This window comes from Odontomachus brunneus, unplaced genomic scaffold (assembly GCF_010583005.1).
Source record: "Odontomachus brunneus isolate Ranch 3 - 2012 unplaced genomic scaffold, Obru_v1 Obru_scaffold_165, whole genome shotgun sequence".
Taxonomy (NCBI): domain Eukaryota; kingdom Metazoa; phylum Arthropoda; class Insecta; order Hymenoptera; family Formicidae; genus Odontomachus; species Odontomachus brunneus.
Genome location: NW_022639615.1, coordinates 375,649 through 397,934, shown reverse-complemented (window position 1 = coordinate 397,934; position 22,286 = coordinate 375,649). Strand labels below are relative to the sequence as shown.

The 22,286-nt window shown below is 42.7% G+C and overlaps 1 protein-coding gene across 2 annotated transcripts in view; it reads left to right on the top strand.

The window, feature by feature from the left end:
• Window positions 1-962: 962 nt before the first annotated feature.
• The window catches only part of LOC116851055 (calcium/calmodulin-dependent 3',5'-cyclic nucleotide phosphodiesterase 1-like), a 92,093-nt gene continuing 70,769 nt past the window's right edge, over window positions 963-22,286 (top strand). Inside the window, exon 1 of one of the 2 annotated variants that reach the window (XM_032830077.1) lies at window positions 963-3,274. In XM_032830077.1, coding sequence (XP_032685968.1) covers window positions 3,103-3,274 — 172 coding nt within the window. In that variant the 5' untranslated portion in view covers window positions 963-3,102. The remainder of the gene's footprint in view (window positions 3,275-22,286) is intronic. The other variant, XM_032830078.1, reaches the window with a different exon arrangement.

Sequence of the window (22,286 nt, the reverse complement as noted above, 5' to 3'; positions counted from 1 at the left end):
TTCGTCCTCGATTACTCCGTAAATAGATAGACACAAGCGAAGGTAAAGCCGAAGAGGGATGATCAATATATATAGAAACCCCGCTTTCCCCGGACAACGATCAAATCTTTGTTAAATCATAGTTCTCTACCTGTATTTTACTTTGGCATTGGGCACTTTCCTATATTTAATAGTCGAAAGGAGATACAGGTAGTTAAAGTGGTTGAAGTGTGGTTTGTTTACCCTTATATCTTTATGTTATTGTTGATTGGATGTATAGTTCAAGGATGTTATAGATGTATGTGTAAATTTCTTACGACTAATTTCTTACTAATATATTGTATCCCAAATATGATCGAAAACGTTTCTCATTTTCGTGAAATATAAGTATTTATATAACGTAATTTTGAATTCCTGTATCTCCGTTCCAATACTTCGGACAGAGATAAGCCCGAGAGTAAATTTGACGTACTCGAAGGGTACTATTTTTTGGTATAGGTTTCATTGATGTCTGCTCTTGGGGGCATCCTCCTTTCGCGTCGCGAAATCGGTTTGCCGCGCGTCGAGTTTGAATCTCATTACGCAGAGCTGATGATGGGTCAAGTGCTGAAGAATGTATCAGGAAAAGTGAATATGCACGCACATGTGTACGCACGCATATATGTACGCACGTATACATACACACACGCACGCATACCTGAGGGCAAAGAAAGAAGGCGTCGGAAGTACGGTGCAGGTGAAGGAGAAAGAGCAAAGAGCGTCCGGGAGCCTCGATGGACGAGACAGAGCGACACAGTCAGGGGAAGAGACACATCAGAGGGAGAGAAGCCACGACAGCGAAACGGGAAGCGAGAACGGGAGATGGCGAGATGGATAGGTGGCGGACAGAGAGAGAGAGAGAGAGAGAGAGAGAGGCGGCAGGGGTGTCGGGAGCGGGACGCGGCATAGGGAGGGAGGAGGACGGCTGAGAGGTGGAGGTTTCGAGTGCGGTTCAGTTGTAGCGGCACCGTGGCTGAGATCGGACGCATGTCTCCGTTTACCTGGCGACCCGCGTGTCGCCGCGGCCACGCGCGCGTCACTCTTTCGTCCCGTCGCGTACTCTGCTCGCCGGCTTTTGCCGCCTCCACCGCCGCCGCCGCCGTAGCTGCCGGTGTCTGATCAAGCACGCGGTTGCTTCACTGATCGGTCGGTTGGCCGGCCGGCGCGCCGCCTGTCTGCTTCCACTGCAGGTCGTACACGAAACGCCTGCCACTATTGCGGCTCTTCTCTGCCTTCTCCGGGAAAATCAACGCGCAAAACGGACGCGGTAGCACGTTGAATGGGCCGGTGGAGGGACGTCGCGTTGTTTCATTGACAGTGCCGTCCGTGTTCGTTCGACGAAATCAGCGTTCGCGTGGACTCGCGATATTTCTCAGGGAACACGCGCGCCTCCGCGCGACGAACGTGGCGGGGGAGTCCCAGCGGCGGCATAATTCGAAAGTTCAACGAACGAAGCCGCGAGCGGCAAACTTGGAGGACTACCTGGAACGTGGGCGCTCCGGTTGCAGTTATGGCGAAGTTCCCCTTTGACTTGGTCGCGGGTAACGCGAGACTCGGAAAGGAGTGGTAGTCCCGGAGCGACACGTACAGCAGACGCGATGATGGTAGTTGAGCATTTTCGTATTGCAGCTCGCGGAAAGTTGTGCGCGGCGTGCCGGAAGCCAACCGGCCTGGGGCGCGCCGGGCGAGTGAGTGAGCGAGGCACCTGCGAGGTTAACGTTATGGTAACGTGAATCGATCGTCTCGATTTTCGTTCTCCCTCCGCTCTATCTGTCACGGCAAGAACTCGCGGCGGAGGTGCATGCGTGCACGTCACGAACCTGCTCCGGTGATCGTAACGCTCACGAGAGCGTGCACGAGGCAAACTCGCGTTGGGGCGGGGGTGAACTCGAAGCTACGTCGACTATCCGCGAATTTTCGAAACTTTTGCCGGCCGCAAGGAAGAAACTCTCTTCTTTTCCTCCTTCCCTCTCTCTCTTTCTTTTTCTCTCACGCCTGCTCCGTTCCTCCGCCCCCTTGCCTTCGGTTTCAAAGGTCACCCTTGTTGCGAAGGGCACGCGGGGGTTGGACGGTTACGTCACGAAGACACTGGTCGCACTGGTCTCGAGTAATCTTGCGCCGGCAATTACGCAGTGAGCAGCCTGCGACAAGAGAACGGCGCAATTAAAGAATACATTCGAGGAGACTCGACGGTGACCGACGTGATAAATGCTCGCTCCGCATCGCACGGAGCTCCCGATCGGATATGAGACTAAGATTGAACGTTCTATGCGAGGAGAAAACTCCGCCGCGGATAAAACGAGAAGAATGGCGCGAGGGAAGAGTCGAAGAGACTGCAATCGAATCAGCGCGCCGTAATCCGTCCCTGATCGAGCCAGTGTAGATGCGCGCTGGTATCGCGGGCAAACAGGTGGAGACCAATGGCGCGTCCCGTCCTCCGAGACGCGATTCGCCGCTGACGGAAAAGAACAAAACCCTCGTCCACACGAGTCAAAACACAAAGTCAAGTCGCTCCAACGCCGCTCGCGCTTTTCGGTGCGACTCAGCACGACGTGCTTCGTGCGCGCCCCAGCAGCTCCGACGTGCACGTGACGCGTCCGCAGCAGACACCTGCAGCGTAACTCCTCGCCACATAGAAAGAATCCGCGACTCGACCCGCCACGATGACGCTCCGTCTCGGAATTCCACGCCGAGCCGCGGCATCCGCCGTGCGTCGCCGCATGTGCGCGCGGTAAAGCGGATGACGTGGCCGCACATAAACCGCACGCAAAGTTCGCGACAGTTTGCGCTAATATCGCGTCGGCTAACGCGGATTCGCGGTGGATTTCCGATTAAGAGGGAGAGATTTCGCGATCGCCGTCCTCACGGTAACCGCTGCGTAAGCACCATCGCGGCCAAGGGACCGGCAGGGGTGCTCGAAGGGGGTGCATTCGACGGCAGTGATGAGGGAAATACCAGGCGTACGTTAACCAAGTGCCACAGTTGCGAGGGGAGACTCACGATGACGAGGTCTCGCGCGCCTCTACGCGGCTGAGGGCACCGAGGATGCCGAGGTAGTGAGAGGCTCACTCGAGACCGACGACGATGTCTAGACCGGGCAAGGATCCCGTGCAGAAGTGCCACTCGGATCCGGGCGCAGCCGGCACTTCGTGCAGCCCCAGCAAGCGAATCTCGCGGCGACATGTGCCATGCATTCCGACCTCGCCGAACACGCGCAAATGCGTCTTGACCTTGGACGGATACAGTTACGTGATCGGTGAGTAGAGAGAGAGACCGCGGAGGACCGCGCGGACGGGAAGGACGAGGAGGTGGGATGAGACAAAACGGACGAGACGAAACGGCGACAAGAGACCGAACTGGGTGTGTGCGACAAGTAACGTTGCATAAACAAGCGTCGGCGGTGTAACGAATAACTGTACGCGATTATTCGATACGCGAGTCGCTTGTTACGGGTAACACGAGCCACGGGAGAGCCGGAGGGTAGATTGGCCTCGTGATAAAGTACGCTATATCAAAGCCCCGTAGTGCAGCGGGACGTCCAGATACTGCCCCTTCATTCTCCTGCCGTGAAATGAAAAAAAAGGAAGAGCGGAAAGCAAAGAAATAAAGAGCAAGAAAAAGCGAGAAAAACAATGCGAAAAACGGAAGTGTGAAATAAAACCAGCGGTGAGAGGAGTTCCGGAACTCGGATCTTACTTTGCGCTGATAAACCGAGCCTTCGTTAGATCAAGCCATTGTTGCGTCCGGTAACAATGAGTGCTGCCGAGATGGAGTTCACCAAACAACCGAAATTTATACTCGCGATGCGCGCTGGCGGTCATAATGGTTGATTCATATCCACGGTGTAGCACCGGAACAACAAGCCGAACACTTTAAACGGACGTAATAGCAATAGCCCGCGTCGAAATTTTAACCCTGAACTTTCGACCTGAACTTCCTAACATCTGTATATTCTGAAGAATCATTGTGTGTTTAATACGCATCCTACTAAAATCCTACTTGGCACCTTCAAGTAACAGAAAACGCATAAAATGCCACTTGTGGGTTCTAAAGAGAATCTCTTGGCAACGCTAGTGAATTAACAGAATCAAAAAAGGTTGGCCCAGTATCAAAGTAGACGTTAAATAGATTATCGAGATCGAAAACAAGATCAAAATTTCGAACGAGCGCGGAATTCATCGCGCGAGCAGCATGACCGTATAATAGTGACACTGCAAAGTGGTAGAAAATACACAAAATGTCACTTGTAGGCCCTAAAAAGAGCCTCTTGGTAACGTTAGTAGGTTGAGCCAAAAAGACACATGTTTTCAAAATATCAAAGTAGACGTTAGATGGAATATCGAGATCGAAAGTAGGATCAAAATTTCGAGCGAGCGCGGAATTCATCACGCGAGCAGCATGATCGTATAATAGTGACACTGCAAAGTGGTAGAAAATACACAAAATGTCACTTGTGGGCCCTAAAAAGAACCTCTTGGTAACGTTAGTAGGTTGAGCCAAAAAGACACATGTTTTCAAAATATCAAAGTAGACGTTAGATGAAATATCGAGATCGAAAGTAGGATCAAAATTTCGAGCGAGCGCGGAATTCATCGCGCGAGCAGCATGACCGTATAATAGTGACACTGCAAAGTGGTAGAAAATACACAAAATGTCACTTGTAGGCCCTAAAAAGAGCCTCTTGGTAACGTTAGTAGGTTGAGCCAAAAAGACACATGTTTTCAAAATATCAAAGTAGACGTTAGATGGAATATCGAGATCGAAAGTAGGATCAAAATTTCGAGCGAGCGCGGAATTCATCACGCGAGCAGCATGATCGTATAATAGTGACACTGCAAAGTGGTAGAAAATACACAAAATGTCACTTGTGGGCCCTAAAAAGAACCTCTTAATAACGTTAGTAGGTTGAGCCAAAAAGACACATGTTTTCAAAATATCAAAGTAGACGTTAGATGGAATATCGAGATCGAAAGTAGGATCAAAATTTCGAGCGAGCGCGGGATTCAGTTGCATCGCGCGAGCAGCATGACTGTGTGATAGTGATACAATGCAATATTGACACTTGCACGCGACGCTCTCGAACGTTGCAGCTGCGATCGAGTGCTGGCGAATCGCGCTGTACCTTGCACGCCGCTCTCATCGTCCTGCAGACTCGTTTGATCGTAATTCGCGGCGGACATTAATAGCTTGCGGCGCGAATGCGCATTCACGCGGTCGCGGAGCTTGCACGTTCCGTCGTTTTGTTATCCCGACGGATAATTAGCATTTTAGAACTCGCCTTGTGTGATGCGGCGCGTGTAACATGGTTACACAATGTTATTTACGCGAGTTTATGGGCGCTCCGCATTAGTGTCTTGCGTAGGCAAAGACTTAAGATTATACGCGCGCTTGGACTCCGCTTTGTTAGCGGTGATATATCAATGAATTAAAAGCCGGGCAATCATAAATTATTTCAAAAAACGTGACAGTAATCGTGATGTTCTCGATATGAAGCAACAGCGCTCTTGCGGTGATTAATGAATCAAGATAAATGAACTTTTCTCGTTTTTTCCTGGGTAGATCGACTAAATTATTGCTACAATTGTGCTACAATTGTGGATTATTCACGAGAGAGAATGCATTGTGCACAGCTTAGTTATTTGTTGTTTCGCGCGTTCGATCACGAACCAACAGAAAGCCTAATGAGTGGCAACTTTTTAATTAAAACGGCAATATTAATTAAACACGCGATACATGCATATCTCCATCCGAAACTAACATTTGTGCTTTCTCCCTCTCTCCCTCTCTCTCCCCGCATCGTTTCTGCATTAATTAAAACAACGTACACGCAAAGAACGCGCAGTTTTATATTCTGAGCGCGGCGATTTAATTAATCTGATCGTGCGCCAATAACTCGAAGGATATTGGAGAGGTCTTGTTCTTGAATTCGTGCCATCTTGTTGGAGCGGAAATTCACTTTAATGTTATTACTCGCGCTATATGTTTCGGCTTCCATAATTAATAGGGGGTTAACGGAACACAGAGGTTATATATGCTCTTCTAATGAAATTCGCTCGGTTAATCGTCGAAAAATCCAGACTCACCTTGTAGAGAAGTATTATTCGCGAGAAGTATATAACGCATTATTCCAGAAGTACCAGTTAATATTTTCGTAACTCGCACTCCACGTACCTTTTCCGTCTTCATTAAATATATTGAGAGAAATTATCCGATAAAAAATTAACAAACGGATATTTCCGATCAAAATTCGATGTATTTTTATCCGATCAGAAAACATTCAATGAGAAATATCGGTTAATAATTTTTTTATCGGTTTATCTGATGAAATGCCATTATGATCGGAAGTATTAGATTAAATTTAATCGGATATACTGATTGGATATAAAAATTGATCGGAATTTGATCGGAAACATCCGTTTGTTAATTTTTTATCAGGTAATTTCTCTCAGTGTAACCGATGTGTAACACACATGATATTATACATGATACCGAACGGTAACTTTAAAACGGATCTAAAGGTAAAATAAAAGTACAAGTCCCCGAATATATATTTAATCCTGGACATTTTTGTTGTTTTGATCTTTAAATAATTATATTTATAATTAAATAATTATATTCATAGTCAGCAAATCAAGAACGTCTATATTTTGTACTCAATTTTATTTCTTATGTATTTTTGTTGTATTTGATGATAGGAATGAGAACATTAAAAATCTTTAAACTGCCCGTGAAACTCAAAATGGGATAAAATAAAAAAATATGACCTAAATATTTTTTGTATTTCTGCATTTGTGCCAAATTAGAAAGAAATCGGAATGTTTCTTTTGGATAGGTTTACTTATTAATACTTAATATCTAATACTTTCACACACACACACACACACACACACAGGATATTTGTATATATATATATATATATTGAAAGTTTAAATCCAACTATATGAATACCGATCTATTTGTCTATTTTCTATATGTTCCTAAACGGCCTTTGACCGATTTGATCCAAATTTTTATTCTTTAGGATCCTGTGGAAAATATAGTTACACGAAATTTAGACACCCTACCCTCTGATTTCATTCCCTTGACATTTTATGATAATCCAGGCAATTCCAGCTAATTTTAATTACTAATGTATAAAGTTGAAAATTACATAAATAATTATAATTATAATGCCAGGGTTGTATAGTGACTCTAATTATAATCACGTCGATTTCACGCGTATATATTAAAAGTTGTGTACGTTAAAAATTGTGTAATTCTCGACCTAGGGAATGATGCGTGTTCAGGCATCGACGCTTTTACTAGACAGAAAATTTTCAACGCGTTTCCGCTGATTCGTGTCGAAACGATTCCGCGAAGAATTTAGACGTTGACGTCTCAGCAAATAAAAGCCCAGGTGTGGAGGGGGACTAATCCAGTTAAAATCCGCCTGAACGCAATAAGTATTGATCCTTGTGTACTCCCGCGGAAGTTTTATACTTTCGCGACCGCCGCGAGAAAAAAGCTATCGGTCTTTCAGGTCCAATTATAGGTTTCCTATGTGCTAGACTCGAGAGCATCGGGTGGGTTCGCTTCCAGATATTCTCCGTGGGATCAATATTTCGATATAGCTCACTTTTGAAAATTAAAGCGTCGTTAGGACGCTTTGTTCTTGGAATTCTTGCAGCGCTTTAACGAGACATTTTCAGCACGCGACACCGGAATATCCTGTTGAACTCGTAGTTTGCTCAATCTTAAGGCGAATTTTCAACTTAGCAGAAAAGCCGAAAACAGAATATTTTGCTTGTTTTCCGCGTTTGAATCGTGTCTTTCCTGTATTTAGTCCCAATATTTCGTGAACTTTTCAGTTCTTCGGGGAGCGGAACGATTTGACGACTTGAAGTTTCAAGTCCTTCTCTCTGAAGAAGCAAAATGTTCACGAAACATCGGAACCAAATACAACGAAGACGGTTTAAACCCGGAAAACTAACAAAGTATTGAACAACGCCTCGAAAGTCTAAAATGCCAAATCCGAAAGGCAAAAGGAACCAATCAGAACTCACATTGGTGGTCAGGTGGTAGTCGACAGTTTCTGGTCTCTGTCAGCGCGAGTTCTGACCGGCTTTCTGCTTTTCTCCGTGAATTCGTTCTTAGATATCAAGTCGCGCGACAGCCAAAAGACACGAACGTATTTCCCTGCAGGCCTTGTGTGCGATAACGCGACGGCGAGAGGTAAGAATCGACTCCGTAGACATTCCACTAGAGATTTTCCGTCATACCTGTACAATTGAGCCGCGTCTCGCGTGTAGTACATATGCCTCGGATCGCACGTGGGCATCTATACAGAATCGGCGACCGCTTAAAACAGAGGTTCCACGCGGCGATACATTATTCATGAACGGCAGTTGACTCCGTTGCCTTTCTTCTGCCGGTTCTCGGCGTCCCGCGCGCGGAATGACGCAATTAATTCCGCGTTGTACATCCATTCCGACGTCGCGATCTCGCCGTGCGCAATCAATACGCCCCTGTAACAATCTAATATGGAATTAATCTGGCGCCTCTGTATCAGCGGCTCGACTCGGCAGTCGGAGTGCGAGAGAGCTCATTGTAATTATAATCTCGTCGTTAATAATTAACGAGTGCGCCGCACTCTCGCGCGGTGCGTGCGTGCGTGTGTATGTTCCGATCGGTCTCGTTGCATCTCTCCCGTTGCGTATATCGCGTGTGCCAGGCTCTGACGATATATATCGGCCGCTCTCAACCGAAAAACCGCACGCGAATGCGCGAGGGCAGTTATTAAGAATTATGCAAATCTGTCGGGGCCGGCGCGCCATGCCGCGCCGAGCGCTTTTACACTTATCTCGCATACATTAATGCGGCAGAAAACAAGTGCGAAACGTGTTCGCGTCCCTCCTGCCGCGGCTAACCTTATTTCTCTCACGGGACACTCGGGAGAAACGGGGCAGAGAAAGGAAGGGTAGAGAAGAGGGACATGAGAGCCCGTGTATGACCGCCACGGCGACGTAAACTCGAAAACTACTATCATTAAGGCGAATTCAAAGGAGGTCGCGAGAGAGAAAAAACGGGTCGAGCGCGGCTAATGAAAGACGTACGCGATGCGCTCATTTTGAAGACTCTCGTTTTCGCGATTCCCTCGCGTCCCTCTTCCCGCTCCTGCCAGGCGCGTCCACGCTCGTTAAGATCCCTTCGTGGCGTTGCAAAGCGCGCGATATTAGCGAATCCATTTGTCAGCGGATTTTCGCGCCACACATGACACGTACACGACGACGTAGGAACGCTCGCGTCTTCCTCTTCGCGACGCCACGAAGTCTTCTCGTGTCTGTTCGGCGAAGCTCAACCTGCCGCGAAGTCTCCGATTACAAAGTTCGGCCGCGCGGCAAAACGAAAACCGTCTAATAAAATTAACATCCTCTTCACCGGCGACCATCTCCGCGCGCGTATCTCGCCGTTCTTCCCTTGCACTCGAGTCAACGGCACTTTTCCCGTGGCAATCGGTTAAACTCATCATTCGCGACGGTGTTATTGGCGCGATTAAATTTCTTTGCGCGTCTGTTCACCGTTTCCTCTAATGCGAGCTGAGAGGTGTAATATAATTGCGGCGGCGTTTCCAATTTGCGGATTTAATTAATCCTGTGACATTTAACGGAAAAGAAGGTTGATGTTCTATTTCCATCTTTTCTTTCTCTCTCTCTCTCTTTTATATATTTCTGCTATCGCCCGCGAATCGCTACATCGTCCATCAATTTTCCCCTGACGTCGGCCGTTGCGGAAACGCGCATTGTGGATAACATATGATTCGGCTAATTAGACCGCGTCGAAAAACACAAAAACCGCATCGCGCATTCACGCACGATGCGGAAACATTCGGAACGCTGACACAGTACAATGCACAGCCGACAGCAAGATAGTTTGGACGCTCACAGGACAATAAAACAGGTCTATAAAACCTGTCGTGAGTTTTTTTTAAATCGCGTATAGATAATTATAAATTAATTATCAATATATTTGACAAAGGCCTATCATAGTTCGTAGATTTCGGTCATGGACTTGATTCCTTTAAGTGAAAAAATCGCAATACGATTTCTACTATAATTGCAATTTTTTCACTGAAGAGGGTCAAAATTATAATGGAAATGTACCTATGTCGGCTTTTACAGGCCTGTTTTATTATATTTTATGATTATCTGTCTGTCTCTCTCTCTCTCTCTCTCTCTCTCTCTCTCTCTCTCTCTCTCTCTCTCTGATATTTCGCGCAGATATTAATAAAATAAATAGAAAATGAAGAGGAATACATAATAATTAATATTAGTTCTTCCTCACACATACAGAGAGAGAGAGAGAGAGAGTTCGCAAAGTGACGTTCGTCCTAGATGCCGGCACAACCGTGCTGCCCGATGTTTACATGTATTTGCGCTTACATTCGTTTATCTGATCGATTTTTACATAAACGTCGCATTTTACCGACAACTCGGTATCAGCTAATCGCTCGCTTCATATTAGCCGTGCATTATTTATGCCCGGGAAATGCAGCGAGTAACGTAGAGTTATTCGGCGCTCTTATTCTGAGAGAGTAATACTAAATACTAAAAATACTACGAGAGAGAGAAAGAGAGAGACAGGTTGTTTTTTATCCGCGAATACATTTCGTAATTTTTACTCTCCGCGGTCTCGACTCACTTTGACCTTGCTCGATCGATGGATCGATCCATAGAGTGTACTTACACCAGAGGCGATCATTGAAAAGTGATTGCGGCGGATATCTGGCGGGTAGAATGGAGACAAAACGAGAGATAGGTGGATATCTCATTGAAGGGATGATCCGACCTAGCAAATGTCAAAAGAAATTCATTATTAGGTCGTAATTAGGTCGGCTTATTGTAACATTTGGAGCACTCGACTCACCGATGTGTCCTATCGATTAACTTTCTGTGCTCGCTCTCCCCCTTTCTTTTTTTTTGTCTTTCTTTCCTTGCCCTGACTCCCTCGCGTGTCGAGTGGGAGCGATTGTGGCAGAAACGCGTTCGGGAACGCTCCATCGAGCGTTTGCCTTCGCCACTCGTCAACGCAAACGCCGTTCTCTCACGTGATGATGTGTGTAGTCAATCGAAATCCGTGCATGCGTGCGACGCCGTCGAACTGGCGAGAAAAGGGAAATATTGACTCTCTTCCGACTTCACCGGCTTCGTTAAGTTGTCGTCTCGGGACAACGTCTCGGCCTGGTAGAAACGAACGTTTCTCAGTCGTGAGAAACATTGATCTCCGAGCGGGTTTATTTGTCATCTCGCTCAAGTAGAGGAAGCTTCGACCGTTTCTCCTCACGACGTCACGGCGAATACCTCGGTCTATTTTCTCCTGACCTGATGTGTTTTGTACGAGTCAATTCCGAACGCTCCGCGTGAGGGAGCGATAATAACCCTCTTCTTGCTCACACTAATTATCAACCCAAATTTGATTGGGTTAACCAAATGTACGGTGAAATATGAACGAACCAAAATTCTGATTAAAGTTACCAGAATGCTCTCTCTGTCTAAGTTAACAATATTTTCCTAGAATTCAACTTGAACAATTGTGATTAACCAAAAGTCTGCTTTGGTTAATCAGAGTCTTGTTAATTAACACAGAATTCCGGTAACTTCGACCGGAATTTGTTTATGTATCGTCAGATATTTGGCTAATTTAACCAAACTTCTCTTCTTCCGTGCACATTGTCAAATTAAGTCTGTTTTATACACGGAGAAAAATAATTTTGCACTTTTAGCAAAATCGTTGTTACTACTGCATATTCGTAGTGACATAAAAAAAACGTTTTGTTGACGTAACTAATTTTACAAATTATTCGTTATCAGAGCAGAAATAGTTTCGTTGCCAGGATAAAAAAAATTTGTTGAGTGTATTTGTCCTAAGAATCACGTTAATTTGCTATTGATGCAAAATAATGTATCCTTAGCAAATTTATTTGTTATCGGAGCAAAACACTGCAATTACTTATATAAATCCATCATGATTCTTATAGCAAAATAATTTGTAGATTCAGCAAATTATATCCAGCAAATAGTGAATAGTACTCTTAGCAAATCTTTTTGCTGTTCATATAATAACGAAAAATTTTGCTAGACTAGTAGAAAATTTGCTGGGCCAGCAAATTATTTTTCTCCGTGTACAATAATACAATTATGTAAAAAAAAGAAAATGCCAGACGGTCTGTGAGAATCCTCCAAGTAAGCAGCGGTAGCAGACGTGTTAAATCGATATGAACGACTTGAAAACGATCTCGATGCGATATTCAGTCCTGAGAAATTGAGTGACCACGATGAGTGTCCCTTCGATCGCAAGATTTACACTCGACATACGAAGGAGCGAGTTTTTTTCTTTTCTAACAATTTAGAGTGATACAATGTTCGCCAACGTCAGCTTGTCGGCACGCGGAGTAATCTGCGTCGAAGCGCGCTCGTATCTTGATTCGCGATTTGTCCTGACTGTCGCTCGGGTAATGGTACCGACAGCAGTCTGCTTTAATCGAGGGAGGGCCCTAATCGCTTGACCTCGTTTTAAATCGTACCAGATTTAGTTTCCGTCCGTTTCACGAAACACCACCGCGACCACGTCTGCGCGCCACGCTTCGGTGGTTCTTTCTATTATCCCGAAAATAAAACCTCCCTTGGTTTAGCGATACCCATTGTGCAAGATAGCATTGACGCGTCCCTGTCCGTACTTGTCATCGAACTGTTAATTGAACGATATTGAAGGATACGCATCCGTTAGAAACGCTCCCCGACAAGTTCGAGCGGCGACACGCGACATGGCAGCTCGAAAATTTCTCATTCGCTGAGGTGGACGAAAATAAACGTCGCGAGAACGATTATACGGCTGACAGTTCATAAAATCACAGAGGTAATAAAAAAAACGGTTTCCTGAAAGATATAAAAAAATTTCGAACCAATATTTTTATCTGCACAGAGAAAAATGTCAACCTACCGCTAAGAAAAGCAATTACTCAGTTTTCATTTTTTTTTTTACTTCAAGTAAAGGTTATCTTCAGCAAAGAATATTTTATCGATAATATAGTCTTCAAATATATTCATCACAAACTTCAGAAAAGTTTATCGTCAAAAAAAGAATCTTTACTAGAATGTCATAAAACTTTCCAAGGAAAAGGATCAATTTCTTTTCTTGAAAAAATCCAAGAAAAGAAGTTAATTCTATGTAGCAAGAATATTTATTTTAATTTCATATTCTTGAGAGGAAGACTATACTTACAAGGATTCAGAATGTATCTTGTGTAAGTAAATTTGATGCACGCGATGAACTTGTGATAGATTTACGAGATACTTGAAAGAAGTAACACTTACTTGATTGCAGTATGCACTTTCATGTGTACAATCCTGCCCTAATATTCTAAATGTCAGAAGGCGACGCGAAGACTTAACTGATTGAGTTCCAATAATCACACCTTTTTTTATTATCTATCTCCCTATAGTTATATACAGTTAATTACTCTATTCAATTTGTTCATTTCGCGTCGACCTCTAATATCGTTAGAATATTAGCACATGACATATGCAGGGACATAGAGACCTTGATTCAAAGTTATTTCATATTTTTTTCTACTTTTGAGGCTTTCGAAGGTGCTTTATTTTCTTCTTTTTTTATTTCGTACTTTTTAATTACTTATTAAAAGTGTCTTTGAAGTCGGTTGAAAACAATTTTTTCTTTTTTTAAGTCAGTCAAAAATAAAAGTTTCGTCTTGTATCTACAGATATTCTCGGATTCTCAAGGAATTAATGGAATCGCGTAATTTCCAGGTTATTCGGACGAACGAGCCGAGTAATGACATTAATCTAAGAACCATATAAATAACATACTGAACAAGTTATAAAAAGTTTTATCTCCAACGATTCTCGAAAGTTATGAGGGAATATACAAATAAACAAACAAACATGTGTACAAGATAAACTGAGAACCTTCCGTTTTTTAAGTCGGTTAAAAAACGACGCAATACGCTTTCGCGGATATTCGACGATCGATATCGCCGTTTGTTTAGTTGAATTGCGATCGGTAAAGTAATTAGCGATTCACGAGGCCGCGCGTAAATTTTCCGAATCGAACATTACGACTTTTTAAGACCCCGCCAGAAATAAGTGCGAGCTTTACAGCAAGCGATCCGAACTCCTATATATTACTGCTAACTCCTTATGTATGAGGCGGCGCAATTCTTACATACGAAACGATTAGGTAAAGTCATCCTTTCTGCGCATACACTTCTACGACTTATGTCTGCGCGTATTTAAAGTGCTTGAGTTAGGTATCCATCTCTTTCTATACATGAAAGAGAAGAATAGTTGTTTCAACTGGAAAATAGTAAAATAGCTTTTATTTTCTCGAGTAATTTCTTTCAATGTAATATTTCGACTTTACAGAAAGAACTATTAGACTCGACAGTTAGAGTTATAGAAAACATGGAAAGTATGTAAAGAATTACGAAGGAATGACGTGGCTATATTCGAAATATTCTTTAGTGTATACTTTTCGCGGGAATTTTATACAAGTAAAATTTAAGAAGTCAGCAGTCCACTGATATATAGAAATTTGCGATCCGGACACGGTTTTCAAGACAACTCGACGTGAGAGGCGCGTCACTCGTGTGTCTGCCAAAACGGCGGCGTGGCGTGCCGTTGCAAGAATTCTCGTGCGAGCAGAAAAGAGGCATCAACGACTGGTCAAATGCTAGGAAGAACTTCGAACTTCCATCAGACCGTAAAACGACCACGCGGAGCGCGACTAAACTTGGAGAACAATTCCGTGCGCGTCGCGTCGTCGGGATTTGTCTTGTTAGCGATCTTACAGGAGAGCCTTTAAGTTGTTCAGCCCTCCCTCTCTCTCTGTCTCTCTCTTTGCATTGCAAACCCCAAACTTCTTGCTCGATCCTGCCAGTTATGCTACAGCGTGTCCTGCGGGACAAACCACTGGGCAAATATTTGTATGCGCTAATTCCGTAACATCGATTGGGCATTAAGTAGTTGCATCCATTAGCAACGAAGATGCACCATTACCGAATCACTGTATACAGAAAAATATCATTCCATCGCTAAGAAAAGCAATTGCTCTCCTTCCTTTAAACAACGGTTACCTTCGACGAAGTATTTTTCTTGATAATAGCTTTAAAATATATTTATTACACGAAGAGAATATTACAATTTTCTTTCATATGAATTCTTTTCAGTTTTACTATATTTTCAATAATTCGTAAATAGATTGTCGATCTATCTTGCTAAGGAACGTAAAAAATTTCGCTACGACCATTGCAAGTGTTTTAATAGCACATTTTAATTCCTAAAATATAAATAGCATGTACGAAATGAAAGGATAGTTAATTAGGTAGAATGTCGATGAATTTCTCTGTTATAAAATTCTATATGGTAATTTTTTTTTTTATTTTACCCTCGCGGAAATTTGAGAAAAGCTCATGCATTATCATGTACTAGAAAGAAGAGTTAATATTTTTACAAGAATATTACAAAACTTTGAAGAATTAATTTGATTCTATGTGAATAAATAAACCCAAGTCTCAATTTAATATTTTTTATGAAAATGTTAAACTTACTGGGGTTCAGAACGTATCTTGAATAAATTTGACGTTTATGTGATGAGAACTTAGAATTGATTTACGGATATATAAATTTATGAAATGCTTGAAACGTTCACTTGAAGTACAGTACGTATTTCTCTGCGTAATATTCGCGATATTTCATCTGTATGTATAATATTTGCGATGTTTCACGTGACCCGAATTGGCTGACCCGCGTTTCGCGGAAGTATCTGGATATTTTTTCATCATGTCGTGATGAAAGTAACTGAAAGTGGTGTAATCTACAAGCAGAAACCGTAGTATGAGAAGGGAGAACATTGTGTTCGCTGCCGGCGAGATTGCGCGTTGCTGGCTCGCGCTTCATCTCTCTGCCAAAAATTTCGATGTTTTTTCCCTTCTTTCTCCCGCCGCGGTGTCGTGTACGAAGGCAGGTCTCGGTTGACGCATCATTGCAGTTCCATACTGATTCGCGGTATTCAAACTTGCATCGGTTCCCGGGTCTTCACGCTCGGACACGCTGCAGCTTTGCAAACAGATGCTCGATTCGCTGTTATATCGGCACACGAAACACGGTGGTATCGCGGCCGGCTGCAAAAGAAAGATAACGCGGCGGGAGTTTCGCACTGCCGTATGAAATGCGTTACCTCGCGCGCTGGTAATTGAGGATCAATTGCACGAGGTGAGCCTGCAAAGCCCGTTCTCGAGTACGCACTCGCTCGCAATTATTGCACTTTAATTGGCCGATGGCCTCGGAACACGTACGCTCTTCCGCGAGCACCGTACCGCCGACGAAATAGAGCATCCGCGGTGGCGACGGCCCGGCAATTTAAATTTGACTTGTTTAACGCATCGTCAGCCGTCGTAAGTTTCCGAACGAGGCAGAACGTAGCAGCGAGAGTAATAAGCGGCAATAAGAATGTCGGGTCATGGCGACGTGTGTACAGCGAAACTTCCCCTGGGGCAATTTCTTTCGCGATAGTTACTTTAGAATTACCCGGTCGGTGCATTAGGACGTAAGATTAATAGCCGACGACAGAGTCATGCAACGTATACGCGCCACGACGGATCCGCCCTGCCCGCCTCGGCTACGGGGGCTCACGATTTTTACCTGAAACTCATTTAAAACTTCGCCCGCGACGCTATATTACACGACAAAAAAGGGCTTGACAAAAAAGAGAAGAAGAGGAGAAAAAGATTTGCCCGTGGCGGCGGAATCTTATTTTAACGGTGCAGCCGTCTTTTCCGTATTTCGCTATTCTTTGTTTATTTTTCGTCTCTCTGTGTTGTGTCACCTACAGTCGCAGCTCTACACGCTTAACCATAGAACCATAAATGTAGGTAAAAGAAAGCTCTCACAAGCTTTTAGCCTCATTTTGTGACATTTGAAATCTTAAATTATTTTTTGAAATTGTAAAGATACAAGTAATTAAAGATTATTTAATTGTAAAGATACAAGTTATTAATTAAAATAAAAGGCAATTTCGGTATATATTACGATACATATTACGTACTCGTGTTGGCAATCCTGCTATCCGCGCATGTGCCGTGTAGTATTGAAGATGACCGCCTCAGAGTGCAGCGTCGAGGAGCAGCGAGCTGTAATACATTTTTCGTGGTCGGAAGATGTGAAAACGAGTGAAATTTATCACAGTATGATGCATCCCATCGTTAGAGGAACATATTCATTCCGATCGATTGAAACATTCGCTCATACGAACTCAGAATCCACTCTAATCTTGAGTGAAACGTTCATCCTTGTGGTTCTAAGTAGCGATATTTTCACTATCGCCTCGAGTGAAAATACTGCCACTTTTCACTCCAAAAAATTTAGCAAACGGTTTTTAGCAGAGCTTAATTAAATAGTTAACTTCTTTTCTACCTCAAATCCTCCCATTTATCTGCAAGAACGCGGATGTGTAATTGAATCACGATAAACAGCTACGCGGACGCTGCACAACAATAGTGAATTCATAAATAGTTCCCTTGATACGCCACTGAAAATACGTCTTTTGGTATTTTCTCTGAAAATACACACTGGTGAATAAACTCCAAGAATTTCACCGTTCGACGGTATTTTTTTATTCATCGGGAATAATGTCGCATTATCTAAGAAATATAAAACCAACGATATCGCTTTTCATATAATATAAATTACGTGTTCGCAGTGCGAAATAAATTTCTGTTGTCGCGAATTTATTTGTGGCGAACAATGCTCAAAGGGATATTTGAGCAAAGGAAATTCAAGGTTTCTAAAGCGCGATATCGAAACTTTTGAGGAGTTGTTCTTTTTAAAAGAATGTCATACTTGAAAACTTTATCAACAAAATACTGGCATAAAGTTCTCTTTACACAACTTTCAACCTAGGAATGGTAGGTAGGGCGTTTATGTGTGTGTGTGTGTATACCTGGAGGATGAAATTAAAATTGAGTAACACGACCGCGCACGGAAAGTCAGACCAGCGTGTAAAAAGAGTTCGTCGATACGAGTCGCCCCCGATGAACTACAACGACTTTTGGATGATTAAACGAGCTGAATCGCGTTCTCCGACGAGGCGGATGATTTATTGCGACGGCGACGCGGGAATTTGGCTTTTGAAGCAATACCTCGCTCGGAAATACAGAAACGCGTACGAATACAGATCCGAAAGATCTGCAAAGGCAATACGTCTTTAACGCTTAACGAACTTATTGGTTTAAGGGAATTCCGTTTTTCCCTTTTGTGTGGTACTTATTATGCAAACCGTTCGCAGCATCGTCGGAAGACTCAAGACGCTTTTATTCTTCTAAAATTCGTCATTAGAATATGTCTCTTAAGATAAGTCATTGGAAAAATCTAGTTGGGAATGCAAAAGGCTACATGACAATATTCTCGGATCTGCGTTGAGAAGATACGATTCTCTGAAACATGTATTAATTTTTATATATTATTTACTTATGCACTGAGAGAAAAAATATTTGGAAAATAAATTTATTTTCTAAAGAGATATTAATAAATATATATAATATTATATATTTTTTTTTTTCAGAGAGGGATATATATATATATATAATAAATAATATTTATATTCGGGGAATATTAATAACAAATCTACTTAAATCTAAATTTTTTGTTTAAATGAGATAAACAATTGCTTTTATGAAAAGTGTTACGATTTTAGGAAAGTATATATCTTCATATTAAAAAAAATTTTTTTTTAATGTAAAAATATATATGTTAGTACAAATAAATATGTTATTAGCAGCCATCGAATAAATATTTCTCATTTCTTCTCAGTGTATTTATAATTTATATTTATCATTCTCTCGAGCAGGAATTAATATCAATTTCTTTTTTTTACATTTATCTTTATATATGCGTCTTTACTCCGAGAGAAGATAGCGCTGGTTCGTGTAGTTCTCTTTAAAGCTATTTACATCCCTCGTTATATCGCGACACAACGTCGTGAAGGGCTTTGCCGCTGATATCGAGCGAACAAAGAAGAACTTTACCAACACATCGATGTGACGCGTATAAAAATAGGAATACGGGCGGTAGAGGAATTATTCTACAGATTTATCAGCTATTTGTCAGGTACCTGCCGGCCCGATGGCGATCACCTCGGTCACGGCGGAAGTTCGTAAGTTATGCCAGGCAGAACCGGGATAATAAATCATTTTCCTATTCGAATAGTGCAGTTCGAACGTCTTCTGTGCTCGAGAGTAATATCGATGTTCCCGGCGAAATGCATAATTCATGCTCTGAAAGTGCGGCGCTGCGAACGGACGCCACGACGGGGCGACGACTCCGTCCGATAAGCGTCCGTTTATTGTCCATGCTGATCGCGATTATGTTCTCAGCTGTTGCGAATTTCGCGAATTTCTAGCTGAAGATGACGTCCCTCGCGCTGAAAAGGACGGAGCTTTCTATACTTACGTAATGTCTTGAAACTACACTAATAATAATTATAGACATATATATATATATATATATAAGTAAAAAAAAATTAAAACCGACTTTATATATGTGTGTGTATATGTGTGTGTATATGTGTGTGTATATGGGTATATATATATATATATATATATATATATATATATATATATATAAAGTCGTTTTTAATTTTTTTAAAAAGTTTTTATACTTATTATTACACATTTTATTAAAAATTACATATATATATATATATGTAACTTTAAATAAAATGAATAATAATAAATATAAAAACTTTCTAAAACATTAAAACTGGAGCTGAAAGGGATAAATATTATAGTTATCCAATCCTTCCAACCAGCTATTCAGATTTTTTAAGGCGGTTTATTTTTTTGAAAAGTTTTTATTCATCATTCACTGCAAGAAATATTAGCGAACCGGTATTTGTTAGCGAGCTGGAAGTTGAGAATCTCTGATCCATGTTCGCCTGAAACTCCTCCTAAATGTCTAGATTCATTTGCTGAAAGTTTCATGAAGATCGGTCCAGTGATTCTCGAGGTAATCGCAGACACACAGCCGGCGTCATCTATGCTGTCTGGATCGAGAAATACATGATTTTTAATGTAAAGCGAGGAGCACACAGACTTTTGCATAACGCATTATGCATAATGAAATGAATCAATGAGAATCCTTCATTTCCTTCATTATGCATTATGCGTTATGCAGAACTTTGTGCTCGCTGCTTAACACATAAAGTCGAAACCATTACAACCTCGTTATTACTACAATTGTTTATGCGACTTTCAATTAGTATGCGTTACGTGTAAGGTAGAAGCTCATTGTGTGACTCTCGGTCTAGGAAATGATATTGCATACACGACACTACGCGAAAAAAACAACTCTGTCAGTATGACTGAATTTTCCGTTAGTTGGGACACAAATGAACAACTTTATTGTAGAAACATAAAGATTTCCGTAGGAGGGAATTTTGACTCAGCGAATTGCTCTCAGTTATCTCAACCGAGTTTTAATTCAGCTGAATGTTCAGACAAATCTTTTCGACCACAGTCACAGAAATATACTTTCTCGTCATAGCGAGTTGTTTGTCTGATCCTCGTTTATTTATCTGGATTGAAATTCTTTTTCCGCGTATATATATATATATATATACAAATATACGGGTCGGATTGAAGATCTTTCTTTTTTGAAGTCGCTTAAAAATATTCCTCCACGAGCTCGTAATGATCGCGTCATACTATTTTTTATAGTAACTTTTTCGCAGTATCCTCTTTCGCAATATCTTCTCTCGTCCTCTTCCCCTCTCTCTCTCTCTCTCTTTCTCTCTCTCCCTCTCTCTTTCTCTTCTCTCTCTCCTCTCTCCTCTCTCTGCGAGCGGATCTCGTGCGAGTTTGGATTTTATCCCGCACAAACATTTTATGTTCTCTCGAGGTACCGTTATGATTTGATGACATTCGCGACGGTTTTTCGAACGGCGTGAGCGTGCGCGTCAACGGCACAAACGGTTATTACGCGTAAAGCCGGCCACAAGAATTTTAATATCGAGATGGACGAAAGCGGAGATGGACAGATGGAATGCATAACGTGTATATAATCTCGTGCGGTAATCGACACGTAACACAAAAAAACCGAACAATTTTTTAAAAAATCCTCGTCGAAAGCCGCGACGCGTTGTTAAAAATTTCCACAGTCGCGTTGAACTTTTCCGCTACCGACGGGACGCACGTGTTTTCCCCGCCGTTAATAATAACTTCGTTCAATTGAATAAACTTCTGTTTTGGGCATTCAGAACACACATTAGCTGTCACTCTACTTATTACCGCTGGGACAAATATCCGTCGGGCTCTCCCAAAAATCCTAGCGAGATATATCAATGTCTTGGTTCTATCTCCTTGGCGTCAAACGTAAATCTTTTTAATTAAACTTTTAATTTTCTTTTTGCTAAAACTACACTTATATTGATACTTGTATTTAATCAAATGAAAGTAAAAAAATTGTATCTTTGGTACTTTGTGTATTGGTACACAGAAAAAAAGAATATTTTTGTTTGGAGAATATCTTTATTGTTAACATTTAAAAAAATCCATGCTGCTGTTTTCTCCCTGTTTTCTGCTCGTAACGCGTTAATTTGTTTTCCGCAGAGAAATACGTCGCTCATGATTGTTGATTCGTTCATTTGCGTGGAGAGCGAGCTCGGCCTGAACGATTTCGATTGTCTTGATCGTTCGCTCTTAAAGAACGGCAAAAGTGCGATCTCTCCGAGATATCCCCTCCAAGATCGTCGTCTGATCAGATGCGGCGGGACATTTCCGTGGATGTGAAAAGGAAAACGCGCGAGCGTGGCAGGGGTGAATAAAATGCGATCTCGATGGGTGAGATGTGCGCGTCCTGACGGACTACCGCGCCGGGCTCTGTTTGATCCTGTCGGCAATCTCACGAAGATTCCCGCGCACGCAGATGCTTTTCCCATCACGGGGGATTAGATACGAAAATTGGTTCTCCCGTCACGCCACTCGTACAAAGAATTATTATCGGTTCGCGTCGCCGAGGCAAGATAAAGCCCTGAGACCGAGAAGGAATGCTCTCTCCCGAGCGAGGTAGAAGAGTGACGGAAACCTATGATCGGCCCGTGATAAATCCAAAAGGGCGCACAGGATGGAGTGGGACTTTTGACATTTCCGTTGCGCGTTAGAAAGACAATTATCGCGCCACGGTGACATTTATGACACGACGCGCGCGCGCCGGAGCTCGAAA